The sequence below is a fragment of the Diachasma alloeum genome, unplaced genomic scaffold (genome assembly GCF_001412515.2).
Source record: "Diachasma alloeum isolate Michigan unplaced genomic scaffold, Dall2.0 Dall_scaffold_00300, whole genome shotgun sequence".
Classification (NCBI taxonomy): Eukaryota; Metazoa; Arthropoda; class Insecta; order Hymenoptera; family Braconidae; genus Diachasma; species Diachasma alloeum.
Genome location: NW_021680439.1, coordinates 251,386 through 276,359, shown reverse-complemented (window position 1 = coordinate 276,359; position 24,974 = coordinate 251,386). Strand labels below are relative to the sequence as shown.

Below are 24,974 nucleotides of genomic sequence, written 5' to 3'. Positions count from 1 at the left end.
AGAGAGAGAGAGAGAGTAAAAACTTTTAGTTGCCGTTAAAATCTCGGAATTTTTCTACTAATTTCAGGATTTTCCCTAAAAATTGGAGAATATATATTTTCGCTCCGGCGAGCGGAAAAAACACTGATAGAACGGATTAGTTATTGTTAACGAATAGATTTTGGGTGAAGGTTAGGGTCTATTCGGTCTCACCAAATGTTCATTCGTTAATAGTTAACGAATGTATATTTGAGGAGCCTTCTTTGACTTGACTTTCGCCATTCAAGTGAACCATTCGTTAACTATTAACGAATATTCATTTGGTCATATTCAAGTCTACCCTTCGTTAATAGTCAACGAATCTCGTTTGGAATAAATGAATCATTCTATCAGTGTACACAAATCTGACTTTGCGCCTACAGCGGGGCGAAAAAGACAGTTACCTCCCTAGCTTAGAAATACACTATTTTAACACGCTTGGAAAGGAAAGTTTGTATACCACAGAGAAAAAGGAGAGTGTGTAGTTTATAAAGGAGAGTTTTTTCTTTCTGTTGAGCGGGAGGAAATTGAATACTTTTCACCCTAGAGCGGGAAGTACTTCTTTCCCTCTTATCAGGGAGCAAAGTACGAACGTTACGTGCCGGTGTGTAAAAAAGCCAGTGACGGCGTAAAAATTACGTTTCGAAACATAATCCGCGAATGAAGTAAAATTCAATACAAAATGTGAGTCCGAACTGAAATTTTACGAATCGCCACGTAAATTCTACGATTTGATCCATAAAATTAACCACCTGTCTGCCGTTCCGTAATTTTTCTCCAATGATTGAGAAATTTTACGGAACGGAACGTGGAAATACCTCACTAGCTTCATAAAAATTGTTGAACTTTCAAGAATTTTCGAGTTTGGAGGCATAATAAATCGGGAAGTTTCTGTAAGATTTTACTTCTTCGTAGTGATGCCGTCGAGACTACACGATAAATTTTTTGGATAGATCATCCCTGTCTGAAAAAACATCAAAAGTTTCGAAATCGTTGCAATCTCGAAAGACATTGGATCGGCGCATCTCGTCACGATTTTTTGAGCACTTATTTTGCCTGGGTCTCGACTTTGTCGTTTTTTTCTGTTTTATATTGCCGATATATCGTAACGGTATATTCTATCATCTTTGATTTCAGCCAAAATAAAGCCCTTATTTAACTGGCCTACGGTTAAAACCATATTTTTCGCCTCGGCGTAGGCGCAAAGTCAGATTTCAGTTACACGGAGAGAAATATTCAATAAAAATTAGCAGAAAAAAGACGTAAAAATTACGTTTCTAAACGTAATCTGGGAGCGAAGTAAAATTCAATAAAAAGTGTCAATCGTCACGTAAATTCTACGATCTGTTCCGTAAAAATTACTCATCCGTCCGACGCCTCACGGCTAGCCATGAGTCACCGTGAGGGGGAGATTTTAACAACACGTTCCGTAATTTTTCCGGAACTTTTCGTAAAAATTCTTAAACATCCAAGAATTTTCATGTTCTGAGGCATAATAAGTCTTGAAGTTTCTGTTAGATTTTACAACTTCCAGAAAAATTACGTGACTTTTTCGTATTTTTTCGGTGACAGACCCGAAAATTTACTGAACGTTTCAGATTTATTCTCTTATATTCCTATAGAAATTCACTGAAAACGATTCTCGCTTGCGGATTACGTGAAATGTTCCGTAATTTTTCTTGAATATTTCTCTCCGTCTACACAAAATCAATAACTTTTTCTAAATACTCAGAACTTCTCCCTTCTTCTTCTTTCTGTGTTGTTTTTGAGATCTTTGCAAGAGGGTTCGTAACTTTAAATGACTCATAACTTCAATATTTCAAACGTTCAAAACCCTATATCACAGGATCTAAGGTAAATAACCGCATTTTCCTAGGGCTCGCTCTTGTAGATAAGAAATAGTTCTACAAAAAGGTTCCGGCCAAGATTCCACAATCTCACTTCATTCCGAAATATCTTTCACAGCTGATCAAATTTACCCTGACAATACACAGACTGGAGGTTATCTGCAAGAATACCAAATAGACTGTTCAATGTCCGCGGAAAATGTTATCTTGGGGACACGAGTTGACCAAAATGTTATCTAAAACTTTTAGACTGAAAGATTTCTCGTGTGCACAAGGTAACATTTTGTACATGCATTAGATAATGTGAATATTGTTTTATGTCCACACTATTAATTTTATGGGGCGAAAATTATGGGATATTGGAAACTGTAAACAGGAGTTGTTCAAGTACTACGTAAGCAAATTTTTGCATAATTTTGGCTTCTCTCCTGCCCCCTATGGCAACATATTCCCTATATTGATAACATATATTGATACACTGACAGAAAAACTACAAATTTCTCAAACAAGTCTTACTTGTGCCAAGAAAATAGTTTTTTTGAAAATTATCAAAAAAGGATTTTTGTGCCAAACATGCAGAGAGTGCGCCGGCATGAAAAATTTTTGTCGCAAAAATAGATTTAGTAGTTAAAAAAAAATTGCATTCTCTGTACACGCAAGAAATGGCATTTCTAGCACTACTCCTTCGTTATTCGATTCTCCCATATGTATTTCGCTCCCGAAAAATCTTTGTTTTATGCCAAATAAGGGATAGTAGTCTTTCGGTTCGGCTGTCTAATAGTCACAGACAAGAAATGCACCCTTAAATGAAGCAATAATAATGATATGATAGCAATCTTGTAACTTAGGGATAAAATATTTGTTGATAAATTTTCCTCTATATGAGATATTTTCATCCTGAAAAGGCACCGTCTGGTGTGAATTATCCGCCTCTTGAGTCAAATATTTCGTTGCTGTCGAAGACAGAATAATTATTCATGTTTGACACTTTCAAATTCGAACCAAACGAATTCTTTTTTGGCAATTTTCAACTAGCGATTTTGTTGGCCCAAACAAGACTTGTTGGACAGCGTGTTTATTTTTCCTTTCAGTATAGACTTTGGCCACCGTCATCACTGATTTTGAATGAGTACCCCATGTATACCAATGCACTATCTTTGCAGATATCTCCTAGCCCTTGTGCTACTAGTAACAATGTGCACATACCCTATGAGTCATGTTCCCCCCCCCCTCCATGTCCAGAAATTTAATCATTTCATGTTAACATACCTGGGCTCGACGACATCTTCATTGACCTTGATGTCCCTCATGCACCCCACGAGTCCCGCATCACTCTTCCCACTTCCAATGACAACTTTATCAGTCAGTTCGAATATCCTGGGGAACTGTCTCGACTTCAGATGATGGTAATCAACGATCAGACTGAGTTGTCCTCTCGTGTAGTTAAGTTCTACCTTGTGCCAGGATGTCGTATTGTCCACCGAGGCTATCACCGTGATGTTCTCCGTTAGCAAAGGAATCAATTGGAACCAGACTTCATCGTTTACCAATCTAACTTCCCAATACCCTAGACTCTGTCCCATCTTAACATCTCCTGAGGCAACAACGGCCACTGGTTTTGAACTCTGGAACTCGAAGTTGAGCATTAGAGAGTCTTTCCATCTGGTCGGCCACCATATGTGACTCCCCGCGAAGGGGTATGTGATGGGGATGACCTTGACATCAGCATCATAGTATTCAGGCTCGAGAACTCCGATATAATGGACCATTGGGTTGGACTTCTTGAGCTCGTAAATGATGGATTTGTCATTGAAGAAGACGTATTTCAGAGAGCCAGCGAAGTTGTTGAAGGAGACGAGGCCCTTCTTCTTGTGCAGTTCGGGGCCCCCACCGATGTAGATCTCCGGGTCGATTATCATGTAGTGGTTGTCTCCTGGAATCTCCAGGACATCCATCTCTCGGTCCAGGGAGATGAAGACCTTGGAAACGTTGTGGAAAATTGTAAAATTCCTCCAGTCGTTATTGGCGACGTTGTCACCCAAGATTGTGGAGAACTTCGAGTTGTGGCCGAAATCCACGTGGACGTGGACTTTGCGGTTCATTATGGAGGCGGAGATGTAGTGGGCCGTCCCGTCGATCTCGCCGGATGCGTAGAAGAGGACTGAGTCGTCCCATCTTGTCTGAAAGTACAGGAGTGTGAATTTATTTTATATAATGAAACCGTTTATCACGAAACGTCAGAAGATCCTTTTGAAGCCGAAAGCATTTTTTTCATTACTTGTGCGTAAGGCGAAATTTTACGCACGCTTCGCCCTATCCTATTTTTTCGGAATGGTAATGGGAAAAAAGTGGTTGCTTTTGTGCACGAAGTGCGTAAAGTTCAAGGTCATGCGTAAAGCTTCGCTTTACGCGAATTTACTTTACGCATGACCTCTGAATTTACTTTATGCACGCTGTGCGTAAAACAAGCCTTTTACGCACACTAAACGTTTTCGAAAAGCGAACTTTCCAGGCTGGTATCACAAAAAACTAGGATTCGACACTCCGCGGTTAGAAATTTTTTGAAATTTCAGTCACCGCATCATCTGTATTTTCGATATTGTAAGATTGAATTCAATTTCGAATGAAAGCGTTCACTAATTTTCTCATTCATCTTGAAAATTCAAGAAAATTGAGGTTTTCATGTTACACAATCATTGATTTTTCAATGAAAGCTTGAATTTTTAAAGCCATCGTGAAAATTGAATATGACGTACAATTCAATTTTGTACCTTGTAAGTACTGTAGAAATTGGTATAGTTTCGATGAAATTTTAGATTTTCCTTGGGAGTATAACATTTTATAAGAAAGAATTGCCCCTAACGGCCAGCGCCATTTGTCGAAATTCTAGAAAATTCGAAATTTTTCTAAAAAAATTTACAATTTTCTATAAAAGTCGAGAAAATTCTCCGATTTGCCACAGAATTCAACAAAAAATTTTCGGTTTTCTCGAAAATATAAGGAAATTCTCCGATTATACAGAAAATTGGAGAAAATCCTCGTATGTTCTAGAACATTCAATTGAATTTTTGAAAAATTCAATTTGTGTCAATCAATTCAATTTAAAAAATCCTAAGCGGCTGCAATCTTTATACTGCAGTGAGGCTCAACGTCGTGTCTAGGTGGCGACTGACCCGTTAACCACAAACCGTCACGTCGACGCACCCACTTAACGTTAACGTTAAGTCACGAATACAACCTCTTAGGATTTCCAATTAATTTTCTCAACCTAGTCGTATTAGACATATTCGCCATTCAATTACCAAGATCTCAAAAATGTGCTCTTTTAACCTTTCGCTCGTGAACTATTCATTGATTCCAACTGAACCCACGTCCCATACCACACGAAAAAAACTCAACAAACCCCGAGCTTTTACCCAGCAAAACTGTCTGAAAAATATTAACCAATCAATTCCCCAAATTTCGTCTAAAATATTTCCATGAAAAAATGCATCTACTATACCTTGAACTGAATGCTGATGAGATTCACCGACGAATGCACGCGATCCTTCCAATCGTAAACCCTAAAGGAGACATACGATGACCCCCGGAGTGTCAAAACAGTGGCGGCTAAAAAGATGAAAGCACTCATGAAATCCAACCAATCATAATCATAAATTATCATTACCATTAACTCCATAAATACTCAATCAAGTAATAGAACTTACCAATTTTCAATTATTAAATTAATCAACAATTAAATATTTAAATTCCGAATTATTTTACCAATCAATAATCGAATTCGGAAGAATGACAATTTGATAATCTCTAATATTTTTAGAAAATTTCCAATTATTTACCTAATAGTTATTGAAAAAATTTAAATTCCCAATTATTTATGATTTTCTAAGTTCCAATGATAAACGAATGAATTCGGTTATTTTGGGGAAATAATTCTCTTAATATTTCTGGAATAATGGTTGATGTCAATCACCGATCAAGAATAGAAAGAAACAGTATGTCATAAGCAATTCTCCCATCCCATGTTAGATGACCCCAATGTAATCACTCATGTGATTCAATTAATCACCCAAAAAGATAACAGACAACCTACTGTAAACATCGCATCGTTCTCCCTCGTAGAGTGTCCCGAAGCAATCGCAAGTCAGGCTGTTGTAGTGATTGATACACTTGCTCCCGAAGAAGCACAGATTTTCTCTTGTCCAGCACTTGTCAATGCACCCCTCCTTAACATTCTCGTGTTTCGTCGCTATTAAAGGCTTGATAGGTGATAAATCACTGGCAGATTTCCCAGAGCTGAGCACCATGTCTCTGATACACCCAACGAAGGATTCAATGATGTATTTGACCCCGTGGAGTCTCTCCTCAGAGCTAAGACCACCAATTAAAACGACTGAAGCCAATTCCGTGGAGACTGCGTAATTAACGACTCTCTCCAATACCTCAAGAGTCGTTTCTTCTTGCCTGTCATCTACTCGGGCGATTAATTTCGCTCCACGGACGTCTATCCTAACTAGAACACTGTGCCACTCGTCTCTGTTCAGGCCTTCACCCACTGTGAGGCTCGTGGAACGCTTCCCGAAGACGTGGACCACTTTCAGCTGACCTTTTTCCACGATTACGTACAGGGCGTAGGGGTCTAGGCTCTCTGGACGATCTTTCACGCTGTGGTACACGAGGAGACCGTGGGGAAGCTTCGTGCGGAATTGGAAGGAGATTTCTCGACTGAGTCTAAGGATGAAGAAGAGATAATTGGGTGAAAACATGAAGTAAAACATCCTGGGTCAATTTCACTTGAGAATTTTTTGTTTTTGATGAATATCCCGGAACCTGGGGGAGATAGGACGGGTTTCTTACAGGTATTTCTGCAGGGAGAAATTTTTTGTGGAAAAATGTATGGGCTTGCGCTATAAACGAGACGCAATTGGCACTCTTGAAAAATTATAAATTATCGTGCGGCAACAGAAAAATTGTCGTGCTACGCCAGAAAAATTGTTATGTAACACCAGAAAAATTACGCTCAAAAAATAATACGTTATTTTAAGATTTCAAAGGTCTTGAGCCTGATTCTTAAGTTGACTTTCATTGGTCTCAATTTGAGACTTCCATAGACTCAAGTTGATACTTTTTTGTCATACCGGGCGTGAGCCAGCGCTTCACAAATATTCACGTTTTCAATGAAAATTCAAATAACTTCAAGAATTCTCATCTTGATGCTTCTAAGAATTTTCAAATTTTATTGAATTTTTGGTGAAATCTGAATTTTTCCACATTAACCCTAGATTGGTCACCATATGAGGGAAACCCCGTCCCACGTTGTTTTTCTTTAATTACAATTGACTGGCTAACCGGAAAAATTCAAAAAAATTGAACTTTGTCAATTGAAGTGTCTAAAGAATTATAGTAGTTTTTAAAACCACATATTTCCCGGAATTCCTAAAGAAAACAAATTATTTCGAACAGATGAACCATTTTTCCCATGTTATACGAAATTGCCCATGACGCGACGTTGCCGGAAACTCGCTAAATGCGCCCGGGAAGTGTAGAGTGACTTCGGCAACGCTAGAGCCTAAATAACACGGCGGGGAATCCCCGCCGAGGTTACCAGAATCGCAGGGTCGCGTTTGGTAACCAGACAAGGGTTAAATTGTATTCAGTGGCACTGTCCTGAAAATTATTAGTCAACTGTCCATAAAGGTTCATTTCAGTAGCGAAGTGGTAAAACAGTACAAGTCAATTTTTACTATTGACCAGTTTTCAATGAATAGCTCGGAATCTAAGGGAAATAGCAAAATGTTCGTTATACCCTTTTTTAGAGCCAATTGAGAATTACAACAACTGGGAGATAAGTCGACTTAAACCGTTTTACCACTTCGCTACAGACTTTTTTTTTTAACAGTATATCGATTGAGAACGGAGACATTGGTAATAATTAATGAATAAAATAATAAATGATAATAATTTAGTTCTATTAAAAAGTTTTCCGATCGAACGCTTAAAAAATGACCCGAAAAATGATGGAAATAAAACTGACGGTCAATTTGTAACTGTGTAGACGATTTTTGGTCATTTTTACTCACGTCTGACGCAGCTTAACTGTGACGGTCATTTTGCATACAAAATTCGGTCAGGGTCGGTAAACGGTTAGAAACCCGTCATTTATATCTGGTCCGTCGAAAAAGAAACTGACGGCTATTTCATATCTCTAGTCACCGCCCAACATATACGTATTGAATAAAATATGCGTTAAATAAAGTATGTGTTGAATTGATGTGTTATGTTGAGTTGGCATAGTGGCAAATATTCCGGTCACCCAGTTTGAGGCTTCCAAAAGTCCTAACTTGAGACCTTTGAAAGTCTCAAATTAAGGTGTTTCGTCTGTAGATCACCGGCGCGAGGGGGGGGGGGAGGCGAGTCTTATTGTTCTCGAGCCCTGATTCAATCGCTGAGCACGAAATTTTCCAATTTTCAAGTAACTATTTAAGTGTGCATTTGAATATTTTTTGAATATTGATTTTATTTATCAGATTGATTGATTTTTTCTCATCACCGACGGGTGTCAAATAATTTTTATTGGATGTTTTTCTAATTATTGAAATAATACTGAAATGCGTCTCGAGTTGGTAAACGTGTCGAGTGTTTTCTCTCTCTCAGTTCCATGGTCCAACCCATACCTTTTCTATGATGCTCACTGACATTCGAATCACGCGCCTGCACGTGAGGGCGTAATTGCACCGAAACTTATAATTTTCCGAATTATTTGTTAAAATAACTTTCTTATGAAATGTGAAAAAAATCTGAAACTTATACGTGTTCTCAAGAAAGAGTTAATTTATCATCCACTAGTTTTTCCTCAATACTTCATTATTTTTTTGGGTGCCACGGAAAATTTCCTAATTGAGAGTGGGGTAACCTCGGAGGTTACAGCTGGAGAATTTCATTATTTATTTTGTTGAGACTGAGATCGGAAAAAAATATGCAAGAATTCTGAATGATGCAGCATATTCAGGTTTTCCTCTCGTGGATTTTCTAATTTTTTTTCATTATTTTGACTTTTCAAGCGAAACACCTTAAGATCTTCCACAATCTCAATTTGAGACTTTCAAAAGTTTCAATTTTAAATCATAATTCTCAAAATGAAGCTTGTTTTTTGGGTCTATTGTGCAGCACCGGAAGAATTATTATGGATATCATAACTATTCTGCTGCGGCACGAGTATTTTTTGAAGTAGCGAATTGTTCCAAGTGTGCAAATGCAAGTGTATTGGTGCGCCTGAAATTTTTGTAGAAAGTTTTTCTCCATGTATCGAACAAAGTTCGAGATACAGAAGAAGCCTTCAGTGGAGATAAAAGTATTTCGTTTGGATGAGGAGATTCATAAAAAAATGGATATCAGAACGCGTTGACTGGATTTTTTCAGTTTTTTCGTATTTTCGTTACCTCAGTTGAAATGTTTTGATTCCCGGTCCGTCCAGTTGGATAAATGTGTTGCTCTGCGCGAACATGAACGTTTTTTCGTACCCCGACTCCATAAACGTGAGTTCCTGGAAAGAAATAATGATGAGAGACCTGATAGGTGGCTTCAGTCGTGATTTTTCATGTGTTCGTAAACACGGAATTATTATTTTTGAGAGGTCTTTGCAGACTTTTCCCCAAAAATCTTATTCCTGCAATGACATGGAGTTATAAAGGTATGTAACCGTAATCTGCAGTGAGTGCAAATCTATTTGTGTATAATATCTTCGGTGTAGTATTCTCCCGTACAATTTTCTGACGTAATATTCTGACGCATGTAGAAGTGACACCGCAGAAGGCATTCTCACGTTTTAGGTCGTATGCAATATGATCCTTTTGTTCCGTAGGGTAACCTGCAGTCACCCATCCCTTTAGCGACCACACGAAGCACTGCTTAGCTTTTCATAGTTGAGAGCGTTCATTGTGGCATTGTACTAGTTCAGGGGGAATATGATTTGATCGTTCGACTCTCCATTAGTATTAATTAAGCAATAAAATGGTGGAAATAGCAATTAAAATGAGGAATCTCTAATAATTATGTAGGGGAGAGTAGGGCAAAACGGACCACTGACAGACAATTGGTAATTTTTGTTTTTGTTTTTTTCCTTCAAATCAGAAACACCGAATGTGTTGGACTAAAAGTGAGGTTCTTGGATCGCAACCGTCACAGGGGTTTTATAGACAAGGAGTGTCGTTGAACCGCAATTTGATTAGATTCACTAATGGCTTGAAACCACAAATAACTTTGAAAAGCCAATATTTCCTAGGAATCTGTGTGTCTAAAGGCAAAACGTTTTATATGGGTTTTTTATATGAGGTACTCCACGCCAAATGAGTTAATCGCTGACCCTTATCTTCTTAGAAATTAATGGCGATTTTTACTACCATTGAGGGGGAAGGGGGGGGGGGGTTGAAAAACGGTCTCAAATTTTTTCAGATTTTTTCGGCAGCCCAGTTCGGAGATATATTTTTTACATTTTTCCGTTTTTTTTTCAAATACTTGAGTTCTATTTGTCCGATTTTGATTTATTAAACGTTAAAATTTTCCATTTTTTACCGCCTATAAGAGTATTTCTAGTAATTTTTTTTTCAATTTCTACATGCTCATAACGAATTTTCGAAAAAAAAAGTTGAAAAAGTGAAATTTTACTAATTACGTCATTTTTTATTTGTTTAATTTTTTTCAGTAATTCTTATAATCAAAACAAGTATTTTGAGCCGTCATTCAAGTTGGGTATCCTCCTGGATCTATTTTATTTTTAATTTTTTCTTTTCAAAATTTCGCAAATTTGATCAAAACAGCCCAAAACGACCTCGATTATGTATCGAAAAAATATGTAATACATAGGTATAGAGTCAAATTCACTTCATACTGTCTATAATCAAAGTCAATCATTGCCATTTTGGGGCGTTTTGACCAAATTTGCGGAATTTCGAAAAGAAAAAATTGAAAATAAAATAGATCCAGGAGGATTCCCAATTGGTATGATGGCTCAAAATACTTGTTTTGATTATAAGAATTACTGAAAAAAATGAAACAAATCAAAAGTGACATAATTTACCAAATTCAACTTTTTTAACTTTTTTTTTTCAAAAATTCGTTATTATGAGCATCTAAAGATCAAAAAAATAATATAATATTCTTATAAGCAGTAAAAAATAAAAAAATTTGACGTTTAATAAATCAAAATCGGATGGACAGACCTCGAGTTATTAAAAGAAAAAAGAAAAATGAGAAAAAAAATCATATCTCCAAACTGGACTGCCGAAAAAATCTGAAAAAATTTGAGAGGTAGTTTTTTAACCCCCCCAATCGTAGAAAAAATCGCCATCAATTTCCAAGAAGGTGAGGGTCAACGGTTGACTCATTTGGCGTGGAATACCTCACATTTATTTCTACCAATTTCAGGCTTCCGAATGGTTCCCAATGCTTGTTTTCAAAAAATCCTTAATTCCTAATAATCCGGATGTGAAAATGAAAGGTGAAATACAGATGCGCCAAGAAAAAAAAACAAAAATTACCAATGTTCCGTCAGTGGTCCGTTTTGCCCTACCCTCTCCTATGATATTTCTCAAGTGGTCAATACTATTTTAGAGATTGTTACAACCTCTACATTCAGATAACAAAACAAGCAGGTGACGGCTCCTATATTGCAGAAGGCATGTGACTGTTACTTTATGTGTTATTTGTATTTTAATTTTTTATTTCTACCAATTCGATTGGTAGTAAGCTTCCAAATAGACCCATAGCAATTCCCTTTTTCAATTTATCTCCAAAACTTTGTATAAACGGGTATATATATTTTGATTGACCTAGATAGAAGACATCGAGACGAGTATTTTGAAAGAAGAAATGAAATCGGTCAAGTAGTTCTTCAGATATTGACCAATATAGTTCTATACAAAAAGTTGAGTATCTCTGGAACTACTCGATCGATATCGCTCAGCCAAAATTCCAACCTTTGATATTATGGGAGCTACGATGATACCAAATTTCAACCTTCTATCTCAATTTCTTGTCGAATTATCGCGCGTACAAGGAATTTTGGGCAAAAATAAAAAATCGGCAATGTCTCAAAAACTTTGTATGAACGGGTATATATACTTTGATTGATCTAGATAGAAGACATCGAGACGAGTATTTTGAAAAAAAAAATGAAATCGGTCAAGTAGTTTTTGAAATATTGACCAATATAGTTTTATACAAAAAGTTGAATATCTCTGGAACTACTCGACTGATATCGCTCAGCCAAAATCCCAACCTTTGATATTATGGGAGCTACGATGATACCAAATTTCAACCTTCTATCTCACTTTCTTGTCGAATTATCGCGCGTACAAGGAATTTTGGGGAAAAATGAAAAATCGGCAATATCTCAAAAATTTTGTATGAACGGGTATATATATTTTGATTGATCTAGATAGAAGATATCGAGACGAGTATTTTGAAAGAAAAAATGAAATCGGTCAAGTAGTTTTTGAGATATTGACCAATATAATTTTATACAAAAAGTTGAATATCTCAGGAACTACTGGACCACTTGGGCTGAAACTGTGCATCAAATTTGAGCTTAATAATACCTAGTATGCGTCAAAATTTCACGTCCATATCAATGAATTTTCCTGTATTAATGTTATATTTTCTAAAAAGTGGTAACCCAAAAACCGAACTATCGGACCCGGGCATACAAACATTTTCTAAAAACATAATTTCGTCATGTTTCATACCATTCTACATCATTTTCAGGCAAAATTAGGGCATGTCAAAATCCGACGAATACCATGCTTCCATTCGGAAGCAAAAATGAATGCGCATATTCCTCTATCACTTGCCTTTCCTCTTTCATGCTTGGGTACAGGTTTCCTCGTAGGTCCTAGGGGTGAAAAAGTAGGGGAAGGGGTGCTTGGTGTCGTCGTTGGAGGTGTAGTCGTCGTCGAAGTATTCATTTTTGTCACGAAAACTTTTCCCTTGGTTCCCATAGACGAAGGCAATGTATCTAATGAATTGAGAAATTGGAGTAATTAATCAACCAATTAGTGACATTCTCAAGACTTCGAGGAATAAATTAACCAATTTTGACATTGATTTCCCTGGTAATTTAATTCTCGGCATGACTCACAATTGGGACCGCCGACGCAGTGCTGAAGGCACTCCAGTTGTGAATTAAATCTGTTCTCGTTTCCCAGGCATCCACCGTAGACGAAGATTCTGCACTTGCCCTCGGCCTTGCTGAATGTCCACTTGTGGATGTAGTGTTTGCAGGGGCCTGAGTCAGTTTTCACTAGACAGCGGTCCGGCAATGTGCGTTTTGTTGTGGTGACTATGAGATCGCTCTCATCGAACATGTCGAGATCGGGAAATTCGGTTATGCTCGATTGGATTTCTAGGAAGGTGCACATCAGACACAGGGTCACCAGGACCCTCCGCGGCAGGATCATCATCCTTCATTCGATGAAATCCTGGGAACAGAACATGAAGAATTTCTATTTGTGTTTTAAGGGGAGACCGCGGTGGAATTTGAAAGCCTTTGGGTATTATAGAGACGATTGTAGAAGTTTATATTATGTGTTATACACGGAGAGAAATATTCAAGAAAAATTACGGAACATTTCACGTAATCCGCAAGCGAGAATCGTTTTCAGTGAATTTCTATAGGAATATAAGAGAATAAATCTGAAACGTTCAGCAAATTTTCGGGTCTGTCACCGAAAAAATACGAAAAAGTCACGCAATTTTTCTGGAAGTTGTAAAATCTAACAGAAACTTCAAGACTTATTATGCCTCAGAACATGAAAATTCTTGAATGTTTAAGAATTTTTACGAAAAGTTCTGGAAAAATTACGGCTAGCCGTGAGGCGTCGGACGGATGAGTAATTTTTACGGAACAGATCGTAGAATTTACGTGACGATTGACACTTTTTATTGAATTTTACTTCGCTCCCAGATTACATTTCGAAACGTAATTTTTACGTCTTTTTTCTGGTAATTTTTATTGAATATTTCTCTCCGTGTAGGTGGAAAAAAAGAGAAAAAATCGAACTAAGAGATTTTTAGAAGGATCTAAAGGGTCGAAACGGGTTAAAATCTACAAAAACGTCCTAGTGCCTCAATTTTCGACCAATTGAGCTGAAATTTGGGTTACACACAGTTGAAATATGCACAAAAAAATTATAGACGGATTTTAAAAATATTGATTTTTTATATGTATTTATATTTTTATGATTATCACACAAGAACAAAAATTCATAGAAAAAGATAGCGCATTGGCTATAGAAACTTATGTCGGAAATTCTACTAGTTTTTCGTTGTTCTATTGCAAATATTGGTAACTTTTTGTACTCTTCTGCCTGTAAAAACCGTTTCGTGCAAAAAATGAATATGATTTTATTTTTCTACACAACTCATTCTATTGAGATATTTTCTATTTTTCTATTCCCATTCTATTTTGTTCTCTTTCCATTTAAAAAATGCAACAATAACCTTGGAAAATGGACCCCGAGAAATTTCTATGGAAATTATTTCAATAGAAACATCCAATATTGAAATATATTTGTAATGAGTGATATGAAGACAGGCTGTCACGACACCTCTTTTATAGAGATTTCCGTAGACTACAAAAAAATCTCCCGACAATTTCTATTTCTTCATCTCATAGTGACAGAAATATTCCCGAAAATACTCGGCACGAAATTTTTATTCTACCCGGATTTATTCTACCCGTTTCCTATTACAGTTTTTCATTTCTCTGAATCGCGCGGAAATCGTGTTTCACAATTTGAATGATTCTGGGGTCCACCTGTTGGAGAAGGGGACAAAGGCCATGTTAAAAATTCAGTATACGCAGTACGAGAGAGGCCAGCGGTCCTTCTGAATAAATACGGAAAGGCCCCAAAAGTACAGATCTGAAGATATGGGCGGGGAAGAAGTTACTCTCGAGAATTCCAAATGCACTTTTGGTATTCGTCAACTGTTTTCGCCCACTCTTTGACCATGCCCAAGTGTGTCCAAGGATTAGACGCCTCTTCCACTTCCTGTCATTCGCGGTGGTTGATGCGTTTTGCGATTGCATTGTCACGGATTTATTACTTCCTCTTGAACAAAATTCTAATGATTGATCTTTCTCCAAATGCGTTCTTGAAGCTGCACTGAGAAAAAAATTTATTCCTTCCAAGAAAATGTTATTGGTGATATCTTTTCCATACTCTTAGTAGAAGAAAATATCTCTTTTGGAACGTATTTCTCCAGGCCAGTCATTTCCAGGTGCTCCGAAATGAGCTCCAAGCGTGAGAATTATGGTGATCTATAAGAATATTCTTCTGCATATGACCTCGAAGAAACTCCAATAATAATTATTAACATTTGGAATTATTCCAATTTTCTTTACCTGAGAAAATCGCCAATTTGTAAAATCCGGAAGATATCGGAGAACATTTTGTCAAGGTCATATGTAGCATAATAATCAGATTGTTCAATATCACTGTAATTTTTGAGGATAGACTTGGACTCTCTGAAAATGACTGTTCTGGAAAAATTCGTTCTGAAAAAATATTATATTCTGACGAGAATATCAATCCTTGGTAGGAATAATTTTTTCTCTCGGTGTGTGAGAGAAATATTGAGCAAAGTTTTTCCCAGCGAAAAAAATTACGATTGGGAAAAATATTGATTCACTATTTCAAGTCCAGAAATTAATGTTTAGGAGTGATAATTTTTTTTTCTTCTCGTATACCCTTTCGGGTCTTTACGATTTGTTCCCTTCCCACCCCCCAACCCCCGTACCGCATTCGCCGAAGGACAAGGGAAAACCTCATTTGAGGGAAAAACCTGCCCAGGTACAGTCGTCCCTTGCGAGACTCCCGCTCGACAATGAAACCGTGAGATTTAGAGTGTCACAAATTTTGCCCCCCCCCCAGCCGGGAATCGAACCCGGGTCTCCCGCATGTCAATCCCACACTCTAACCACACAGCCACCGCCGTCGGTTGTTTAGGAGTAATAATTCTTTTTCTATTTTGTGATGATTGAGAGAAAAAAAATCACTTCATCGTGCAATTGGAACGAACTAATGCCCACGATGAAACATGTAACTCATTTATTTCTGGTGTAAGAATACGTTCGAATTCATCTAGAATTTAGGGTAAACCACAAATTAATGTTGGCTTCAAGATTTGAATCCTGGTCGCATGGGTATTAAGCGAGCGTTTTATCCATTACGCCGCTATAGATCTAAATTTGCTCCGTGCAATTCATAAACAAGTGGACTGTTAGAAATTTTTGTCTGAAATTTCCGGCACACTTTTTGGAAATTTTTATCGAATTTAATAACCACTGAAATTTCAAGGAATTTCGTCATTGAAAATTCAGATTTTCGTTCAAAAATCAAAGAGAACTGTAAATTTCAGTTCCATTTTTCTCTGAAAATGACCAGACAACCAGAAAATTCCGGTAAATATATTCTTGAATTTTCAGAATAGTGTATGGAGAGAAATATTCAGTAAAAATTACGGAACTATTCACATAATCCACAACGGGGAATCTTTTTCCGGAAATTTTTATAAGAATGAAAGAGAAGAAATCTTAAACGTTCAGTGAATTTAAGAAGAAAAATCTTACAGAAACTTCCCGACTTATTATGCCTCCAAAATCAAAAATTCTTGAACGTTCAACAATTTTTATGAAGCTGGTGAGTTATTTCTACATTCCGTTCCGTAAAATTTCTCAATCCTTGGGAAAAAATTACGGAACGACTTGTTGTCCTCACAGTAGTGAGTCATCAGAGGGGTGGTTAATTTTTGCGGAACAAATCGTAGAATTTACGTGGCGATTCGTACAATTTCAGTTCCGACTCACACTTTTTATTTAATTTTACTTCCCTCGCAGATTACGTTTCGAAACGCAATTTTTTCTGGTAATTTTTATTGAATCCCGTGTGACACTGAATGCGATTTAGGGGGCAAAAAGTCATGAATTTTCAGATTTCACTGAAAATTCAATGCAATTTGGCATTAAATATTCTTATTAGATTGGAAATTCAAATAAATTGAGAAACTCTTGTCTTTGTGCTGTTTAAAATTATAAAATGTAATTTTAATAACGCTGAATATTCACGATTTCCATTTTTTTTCATGCAATTTAATTGACAAATTTGATCATTGAAAACTTAAGGATATCCAAGTACTTTGGCTATTTTTTCTCCAGTGAAATGTTTTTCTACTTTTTTAGTGGAACATCAGAGCTTTCATTTGAGCCCCTTTAACCCTAAGTTTCCGGAAATATTATAATAATTTTATTATTTAAACTTTGCAGGTCTGATTTTGAATCTCGATATTGAACCGTTAGAAAACATTTTTAAGTCTGAAAAAAAATTAGAAAGTTTATTTCTTCAGAAAAATATAATTTTAAAAAATTACGAGCATTCCCTATAAATAATTTATAAACAATCAATTTTCCACCACAAAAATCATTTATTCCGAATCACAACTAATTTATTCATATTCAGAATTTTACCAGAAATCCATTTCACGCCGAAAAAAAAAGGTTTCCGAAGACAAACCATTTTATCTATTTATTTCTAAACAACGAATGTTTAAAAAAATAATCCTGTACAAAATGTTATTTGAATAACGCTGAATATTCACAATTTTGTTCAAACTTTTCCGCGTAATTTTATTGAAACAAATTTGATGATTGAAAATGGTTGAAATGATGCTGTGGTCTGTACCAAACTGTAAAAGATACTTGGATATCCTTAAATCGAAATAGCTCTTCTTCTGGAAAATTCTGCCAATGTTTTTCAGCAGGATGTGTTCACTTATTCTGTATTGAAATGGGACGATGAATTATTTCGTATTGATCAGTGGTAGAACCGGAATTGAAATGGGGGAAAGTGCCCGAAAATCTAGTGAGTCTGAGGTAAAAAGCCCTATTCAATTTTTTCGTGCGTGTGAAAATTTGGCTTCCCTCCAGCCGATATGAATCACATGTTTGCCCCGGGTGTATTATCACCGAACCCTGAGCTTGAACCGGCGATTCAAAGAGAAAATTTTTGTCTATGTGTACTCGGTACATTTACAAAACATAAATGCGATAAGCAAGTGTGATAAGGACGATAGACCTCCAAGGCACCGCACACACAAACTCGACAAAGATTACTCTCGAATAAAATTCCCCATTGGCTTTATATGCTCTCTCATCTTGCATAACGGATTCCTCTGTATTTCAGACGGTAACACATGACCGGAAGGGGCCCCTACGTATCCTGCGGCCTGATAAAATCATCCGTCACCAGATTATACCCGTAGGGGGGCTTGGCATACTCATGAAATAAACATGAGGGCTCAATGTAAGTATTTTTGATTGTTGTTTGCTTTAAACCCATTACAAACGGATACGAAATCACCAGAGGTTGAACCACATTTACCAGTTGAAGATTGAAGAAGGATGTTCAGGCGCAGACTTAATGGGTTACTCACGGCGAGTCATGTGAGTCAATTTTCTCTCTTGGCCCTTACGCCAATTGGTACCGAGGTTACACCAACGCTGCGTTTTTTTTTTCAATTTCTTTTTCGTTGCAAAAATTCGGTGACGAGTTTTATTTACATAAAACGGTCTCTATTCTTCATGAATTCGTTTGCATATTGTTTACAGTGGAGGGGGAATTATTCTGGCAGGTGATATGAAATTTCAAGGTTTAGAAGGCGTTTTGTTGCGATCGAAATTCTACACTTTTCAATTTTTTTTCTGTTTATTCAAGATGAGTAGTAAATTTTTCTCCGTTGGTCGGAGAAAATTTACTGATCGTGAGGGTAATTTGGGCCAAAACTCTAAAATTTGTTCTGCATTCCATCGAAAATCCCAGTGAACGTGAATGATTGCCCAATATTGCGAGATCCTACTCACTCCCGAAGTCATGAAGCCACTCTGTGATGAAGTCAATCTGAAGTCACGTTGAAATCATGTGAATTCATTGAAGTCATCGAAATCACTGAAGTCACGCGATTTCAACTCTCTGAAATCATTTCTGTAATCATGCCGAAGTCTTGAAGTCGCGCCGAAGTCATGAAATCACACCGAAGTCATTTGAAATCAATTAAATTAACCGGCGTACCATACTGTGGCTAACGTACCGCGTTGTACGTAGTAAATAATATTTTTACTTTTGGTACTGAGCAGAATTCTTACACTGAATTCAAGAGGATATCGTACTACTTAGTAAGATCTGTGACATTGGTACATTTTGGATGAGTTTGCATTGTTTGAAATCCGAGCCAATGACTGTTCACGGCTACATCGATATAAAACAATACAGAAAGACAATGTCCCCACATTCTATCAGTGTAAGTTCGTTGCCTCACATGCGAAAGATTCCGGATTCAAATCCCGGCCGGGTAGAATGGTCCGATCTAACCATTTAAAGTCTTGATCATCATCGCAGTATACCCTAACCGGGTCGAAACGTGTAATGATACAACGGTTTAGGCCTTCGCGCCTTCAAGAATTTTCGGAAATACCCAAATAAGGCGCCACGTTCAATCGACCAGGTGTCACACCAGTGATAATCGCACGAGCTCTCTCTCGCTACTCGGACACTGACAAGTACGGATCGTACAAAATTCTATATTGTATTCGTTCGAGTAGTCTGAGCCTTTGATTTATCTTTATTTTGGTATGATTAACTTGTCAGAGCTATAATAAATATTTCTAGTGTGCACACTTTCTATCTAATATTTGGAATCGAAAATAATTAACGAATAAAACTGTTAAGTATGGATGAATGAGTGAAATGTATATGAGGTAAGCGTTGAAATTTAGTCTGTATACAATCAATGCAAATAGTAGAACGTTATATGACAAACAAAATACTCTTCCCTTGTGATAATTACATTTTGACAAGAATTATCGAACTGAAATATTTAATAAATGAGAAACTAATTTAATATGACGTTACATCTGCTTGATTTATTTGCTCTGTATTAAAACTGAAATTACTCTATAATATTATAAACGATGTAAAATAACGATAAAAATAGTATTTTTCCGGCCTGTTGCGATGGGGTTTTTTACTCGTGGCGTTGGCCTCCGAGCCGTAGGCGAGGACTGGCCAACCACACGAGTAAAAAAACCCCATCGCAACAGCCCAGGAACAATATTTTTCTGTAGTGATTTTCAAGTTTTCGAGTTTGGGAAGTATGTAATACCAATTCCCAGACGAGAAATCGTGAGAAGCAGTACAGAAAAAAATATTTCTCGATAATTCTTTTTGAATAGGGAGGAATGAATAGCGAAATTAGGGCCAACCAATTTTTCTCTCCGTGTGGTTCACATTTATGTGACACATTATTGAATGGGTTTTCAGGCTATACAAAAAAGTTTTTCAAACCACCAAATTTTTAGAAATTGAGATTTCCGAGATTTCAATTCTAGTAAATGTGAAAACCTAGTTCTTCAGGGATTAGTTGGACCCTTTGTAATCAATGCTGGTTGAGGAGATTTTTGAGTGAGCCTATTGACCCTGTTGACTCCTACGGTAAAACACCATTTCTTCTACAAACGAAATCCTTGTTAGTTCCTTTCTGGCCGAGAAAAAAATTCTCTGCTAATTGTTTTCGTAGGTTCGTTTGCAGAAAAAATTGTATCCTCTCATAAACTTATTTGCACGTTGTGGATTGAAAGAATGATTATTATTACCAGGAAGGGAATTTGTGGATGAGCAGAATTTCGAATTAGAAAGATCTTTGAAGGTATTGATTGGATTGTTATTGGTCATATACTTGTAGTTAATGAAGATCGAGACAAAAAACTACATCAATCTGGGTTCCAATGATCACCCAAGGACAACGGTCTGACGCACATTCTCTCGAAAATAAGTTCGAACTCCCAGGCTCTTTCGGTAGGTTCTAATTGCCTCGAAATTTACAATAAAAGTCACCTGACATGTCATTTTTCCACTATGTGAGACACCTCACGTGATAGATCATAATTACCTACATAAATATTATATGATATTTGAGTTGAAAAATTTGTCTGCTTATCCTCAATTGTCATATTATCTCAGTAATGACTGATTTTACAACAAACTATCAGTTGATCTTGTTTGAAGCTCATGAAATTCCTTATCAAAAATTTTTCTGATTTATTCCCTTAAATCTATTTCGTGCCAAGAATGATTTATAAATCTACCTGCAACCGTTGTAATCTACAATTGAAAATGAATTAGTATTAATTAGTATTAAGGGGAGACTACTATATGTTTTAAAAGTTGCGGGCGATTGAAGTGAGATTTCTCATGCATTGAAGATCGATTATATATATCTAAAAATGAATAATTAGTGCAAACAAATTAATTGTTTATTGGTCGTTTGCCCCGCACACGCTTAAAATGTTAAAAATAGTCTAGGGCCTCCAATTTTTGAGCTACAAGGTTTTTTTTTTCAAAATTAAAAAAAAATGTTTACAATAACAATTACGAATTAGTTTGTTGAAATTCGACTCCTACACAGCTAATTTCATTTTGTTTAATATAAAAATTGGCGCCTTTCATGTAAAATAGGCAAAAAAACTACCTTATAATATTTAGAATATATTTTCGATTTTTTCAGAAACATTTTTTGGGCTATTTTACATGAATGATGCAATTTAAAAAAAAAACAAAATTAGCCATGTAGAAGTCGAATTGCAAATTGTACACATTGATTTAAAAATTTTAAAAAAAACCTCTGTAGCTCAAAAATTGGAGACCCTGGACTATTCTTAACATTTTAAGCGTCTGCGAGGCAAATGAACAATAAACAATTAATTTTTTTGCGCTAATTATTCTTTTTTAGCCATATAGGGGAGGATGGGGCAAAACGGTCCCCCTTCAATCGTCAATATTTTCCGATTCAATAATCCGATTGGGATGAGTTAGAGCTCGTTTTGAAGAATGAAAAATTATCTTCAAAATGAAGTTGAAACTGGGAATTTTCACAATGTCATTCACAAGTTATTGACAATTGAAGGGGGGCCGTTTTGCCCCACCCTCCCCTATATAATTAATCTTCAATGTATGAGAAATCTCATTCCAATGCCCCACGACTTTTAAAACTCATAGTAGCCTCCCCTTAATTGTAATTGTTTAATCTATAATTATTACTGATAAAAATTGTTAGTTGAAATTTTTGTTACACTTGTTGGAAATTCTCACTAGGTGATATATTTCTACTGAAATTTCAATGAATTTCGTCACTGGAAATTCGCAATTTGATGAAAAAATCAATGAAAACAGTAAATTTCAGTTCTATTATTCCATAAAAATTGATAGAAATCAGGAAGATTCAAGTGAATATATTCTACAATTTTTGTCCTTTTGTTGATAAAAAATTGTAATTCACGATTGTCGAGCACATATGCCATCTGTGGGCCTTCAAGATCAATTGATGTTTGGCATACGCACTGCTCAAGGCAATGGCTTGTGTCATTTACCAGATGATTGACTTCACCATTCTTCCATCTCAAATATCACGAAATTGTCATAGGACGTCCATAACATTTGACGTATTCACAATTCAATAGGTATTGCATAATCGATTCATGAATCACTTCCGTCTGAACCGGCCTGACAGAGTTTATTTGAAGAGCACGAAATTATGTTCTGAATATTCGTTATTGGTATTAATACTTCATATTGTAATGATTTGTATGAAAAACGTGAATAGAAATTTCTATTGCCTTGAAAATTTCAGTTGGACATGTCGCAAATTTACTGCGCACTTTTTTTTCTTTTTGTTCTTTTTACTAAAAAAAACAAAAATTTGTTGTGAAATTTATGACGAAGAAAAATATCTAACAAAAAGTAAGTTCGAAGTCCCAGTCGATGACCTTGTCCAAGTGGCAAAACAATTTTGAATATTTAATGATTTCATCGAGTCCCAGAATTTTATTTGTGCTACAGTATTCTGCAGTCATAGCCGACTATTTCTAAGCCCATAAAAAGTTCAAATGCTTTATTTCCCTGGTTCGCAACTATTCTGAAGCATTCAGCTCCTGAGACATTCACCTTAAACCCAATAAATATCTTATCTTTCCATTCCAATTTGAGGGAAATAGGGTAAGCGACCAGTAGATGGACACCGAGGGGCTGCACGGAGAGAAATTTTCTATAAAAAATCTAGTACGAGTACTGGAAAAAATTACAATCCACAGGCTGTGAAAAATTCTAGTGCTGTTAAGGTAAAACTTCCTGGTATTTCTGGTAAAATTTCTAGGGATTTCTGTGAAATTTTCACAGAAATACGGGAAAAAATTCACGTTTTCCCCAATAAAATTACTAGTGCCGGCACTGCATTTTTTTCCTGGCCGTCACTTTGCGCCTCTTTTCCCGTGCTAGCACTAGAATTTTTCTAAAAAATTTCTCTGCGTGTGGTCACTCCTCAATTGAATGACTCAGTGATTTCCAGAATCAAATGATTTCGTGTGATTTCCTGGTGATTTCTGTGATTTCTCAAATGATTTTTATGATTTCTCAATCAGCATTACACGGAGAGAAATTTTCTAGTACGAGTACTGGGAAAAATTACAATCTATCGAATTTTCAAGTTTAAATTGTCTAAGTTCTCTTCATTCTTTTTTTCTTTTTTTTTCTTCTCACGAAGAAAATAAAAAAAAATTAGAAAATTGAGCCGAGGAAATTCTATAGAAAATATCGCAATAGAATAAATTGTATAGAAAAATCTGATTTTATAGACTTTTTTTATTAAATATTTCCAATTGAAGATTCCGATAGAATCGGTCAAAAATTAATAAGAATTCCAATTAGAATTCTAACGAATTCGCTGTCTTCCTTTTTTTTTCATCCGTCAACTATTTATTTGATGCGAATAAAAAGGCAAATAAAATTTAACTTCGAGTTTCAATAAGAGCTTGCGAGCTATTCAAATAAACACATTCATTTAATTTCGATAAAGTTTATTTAATTCAAATAAGCCATTGGTCTGCGTTTCAGACACTTCCTCTAAAAACCAGCGAGAAATCAATTTCTATTCAATTTCATGACGCGAAGACTGTCGATATGCGACACATCGACAGTGAAGAATTCAGTGCGTAGGATATTTTGTGGAAAATGTTGATGAAATTGAATTGGAGAAAATTAAAAGGTAGAGGAACAAAAGAAAATAAAATTCAAGATGAATTGGATGGGGGGATCCAAGGCAAGAGAGCAGGATGTGACGTAGGGAGAGCCCCGTGACTGAAAGGGGAATGGATGTGTCGCTCACTAATACAGAGAGCTCATTCAATTGTCTTCACCGACACTACGAAAATCCTCTTGGACCTTAGTAGTACCGGTTGGGTCTGAGTGAGAGGAGGCAGTGACTAATTTGTTAATGTCACTTCGCTGCTTCTCATTTGGGGTTTATTGACTTTCATTGGACGATTTCAGACACCCGAATTTATGTCTTTCACGTCGATTTCATTATTCGATTTTGAAAAAAGATAAGCCGTTAAATTAAACGACAAGTTTCTTCTATTATCATTAGTTAAATCGTTTCGTTCCTTCGATTACAGAATTATTTAGACATATAATGCTTTTTGAACGGAAAATCTAAAGACATTTTTTATGGGTAGTTTTCTCATCAACAAAAAAGATCTTCCGACTTTTTGCCTTCAAATCCGTCAGTTCTTAGATGGTTACGTGATTCATGAAAAAATTTCAAGTTTGAGATCCACATGACTCATCTCAATTTCCAATTGTTGAATTAGCTCGGCAATGAATGGGGTTAGAAGAAATAGCTGGAAGACCTCTTTTCAAGGTATTATTTTTCTCTACAAAAAAGTTTCGGAGAGACTTCCAATTCGACGATATTAAGCCGATGATATAAGCCCTTTTTAGTCCTACACTGGACATTTTGTAATGATTTTATCATGCAAACTTTAACGAACTTTATTTGATTCTGCATTTTGAATCGTTAGGAAACATTTTTTTAACTGAAAAATAGAGAATTTACTAATAGTAAATAAAGAATTTTATAAAAATAGAGAATTTTTAAGGAAGATTTGAAAAATGATTGAAAAGTTGTAATTCTAACACCGTGGTGGTACCAGTTTTCGAACGGTCAAGGGGT

The 24,974-nt window shown here is 36.2% G+C and overlaps 1 protein-coding gene across 4 annotated transcripts in view; it reads right to left on the bottom strand.

Moving 5' to 3' along the window:
- LOC107039502 (neurexin-4) overlaps positions 1-24,974 on the bottom strand; it is a 50,951-nt gene that overhangs the window by 14,728 nt on the left and 11,249 nt on the right. For all 4 annotated transcript variants that reach the window (XR_001460963.1, XM_015259144.1, XM_015259145.2 and 1 more), the window contains exons 2-7: positions 13,000-13,339; positions 12,713-12,876; positions 9,305-9,408; positions 5,959-6,596; positions 5,368-5,474; positions 3,135-4,045 (exon numbers count right to left, since the gene is read on the bottom strand). Coding sequence is in view for 3 of the 4 variants with exons in the window: in XM_015259144.1 (XP_015114630.1) it covers positions 3,135-4,045; positions 5,368-5,474; positions 5,959-6,596; positions 9,305-9,408; positions 12,713-12,876; positions 13,000-13,321 (2,246 nt within the window). In the remaining variant the exon portion in view is untranslated. The remainder of the gene's footprint in view (positions 1-3,134; positions 4,046-5,367; positions 5,475-5,958; positions 6,597-9,304; positions 9,409-12,712; positions 12,877-12,999; positions 13,340-24,974) is intronic.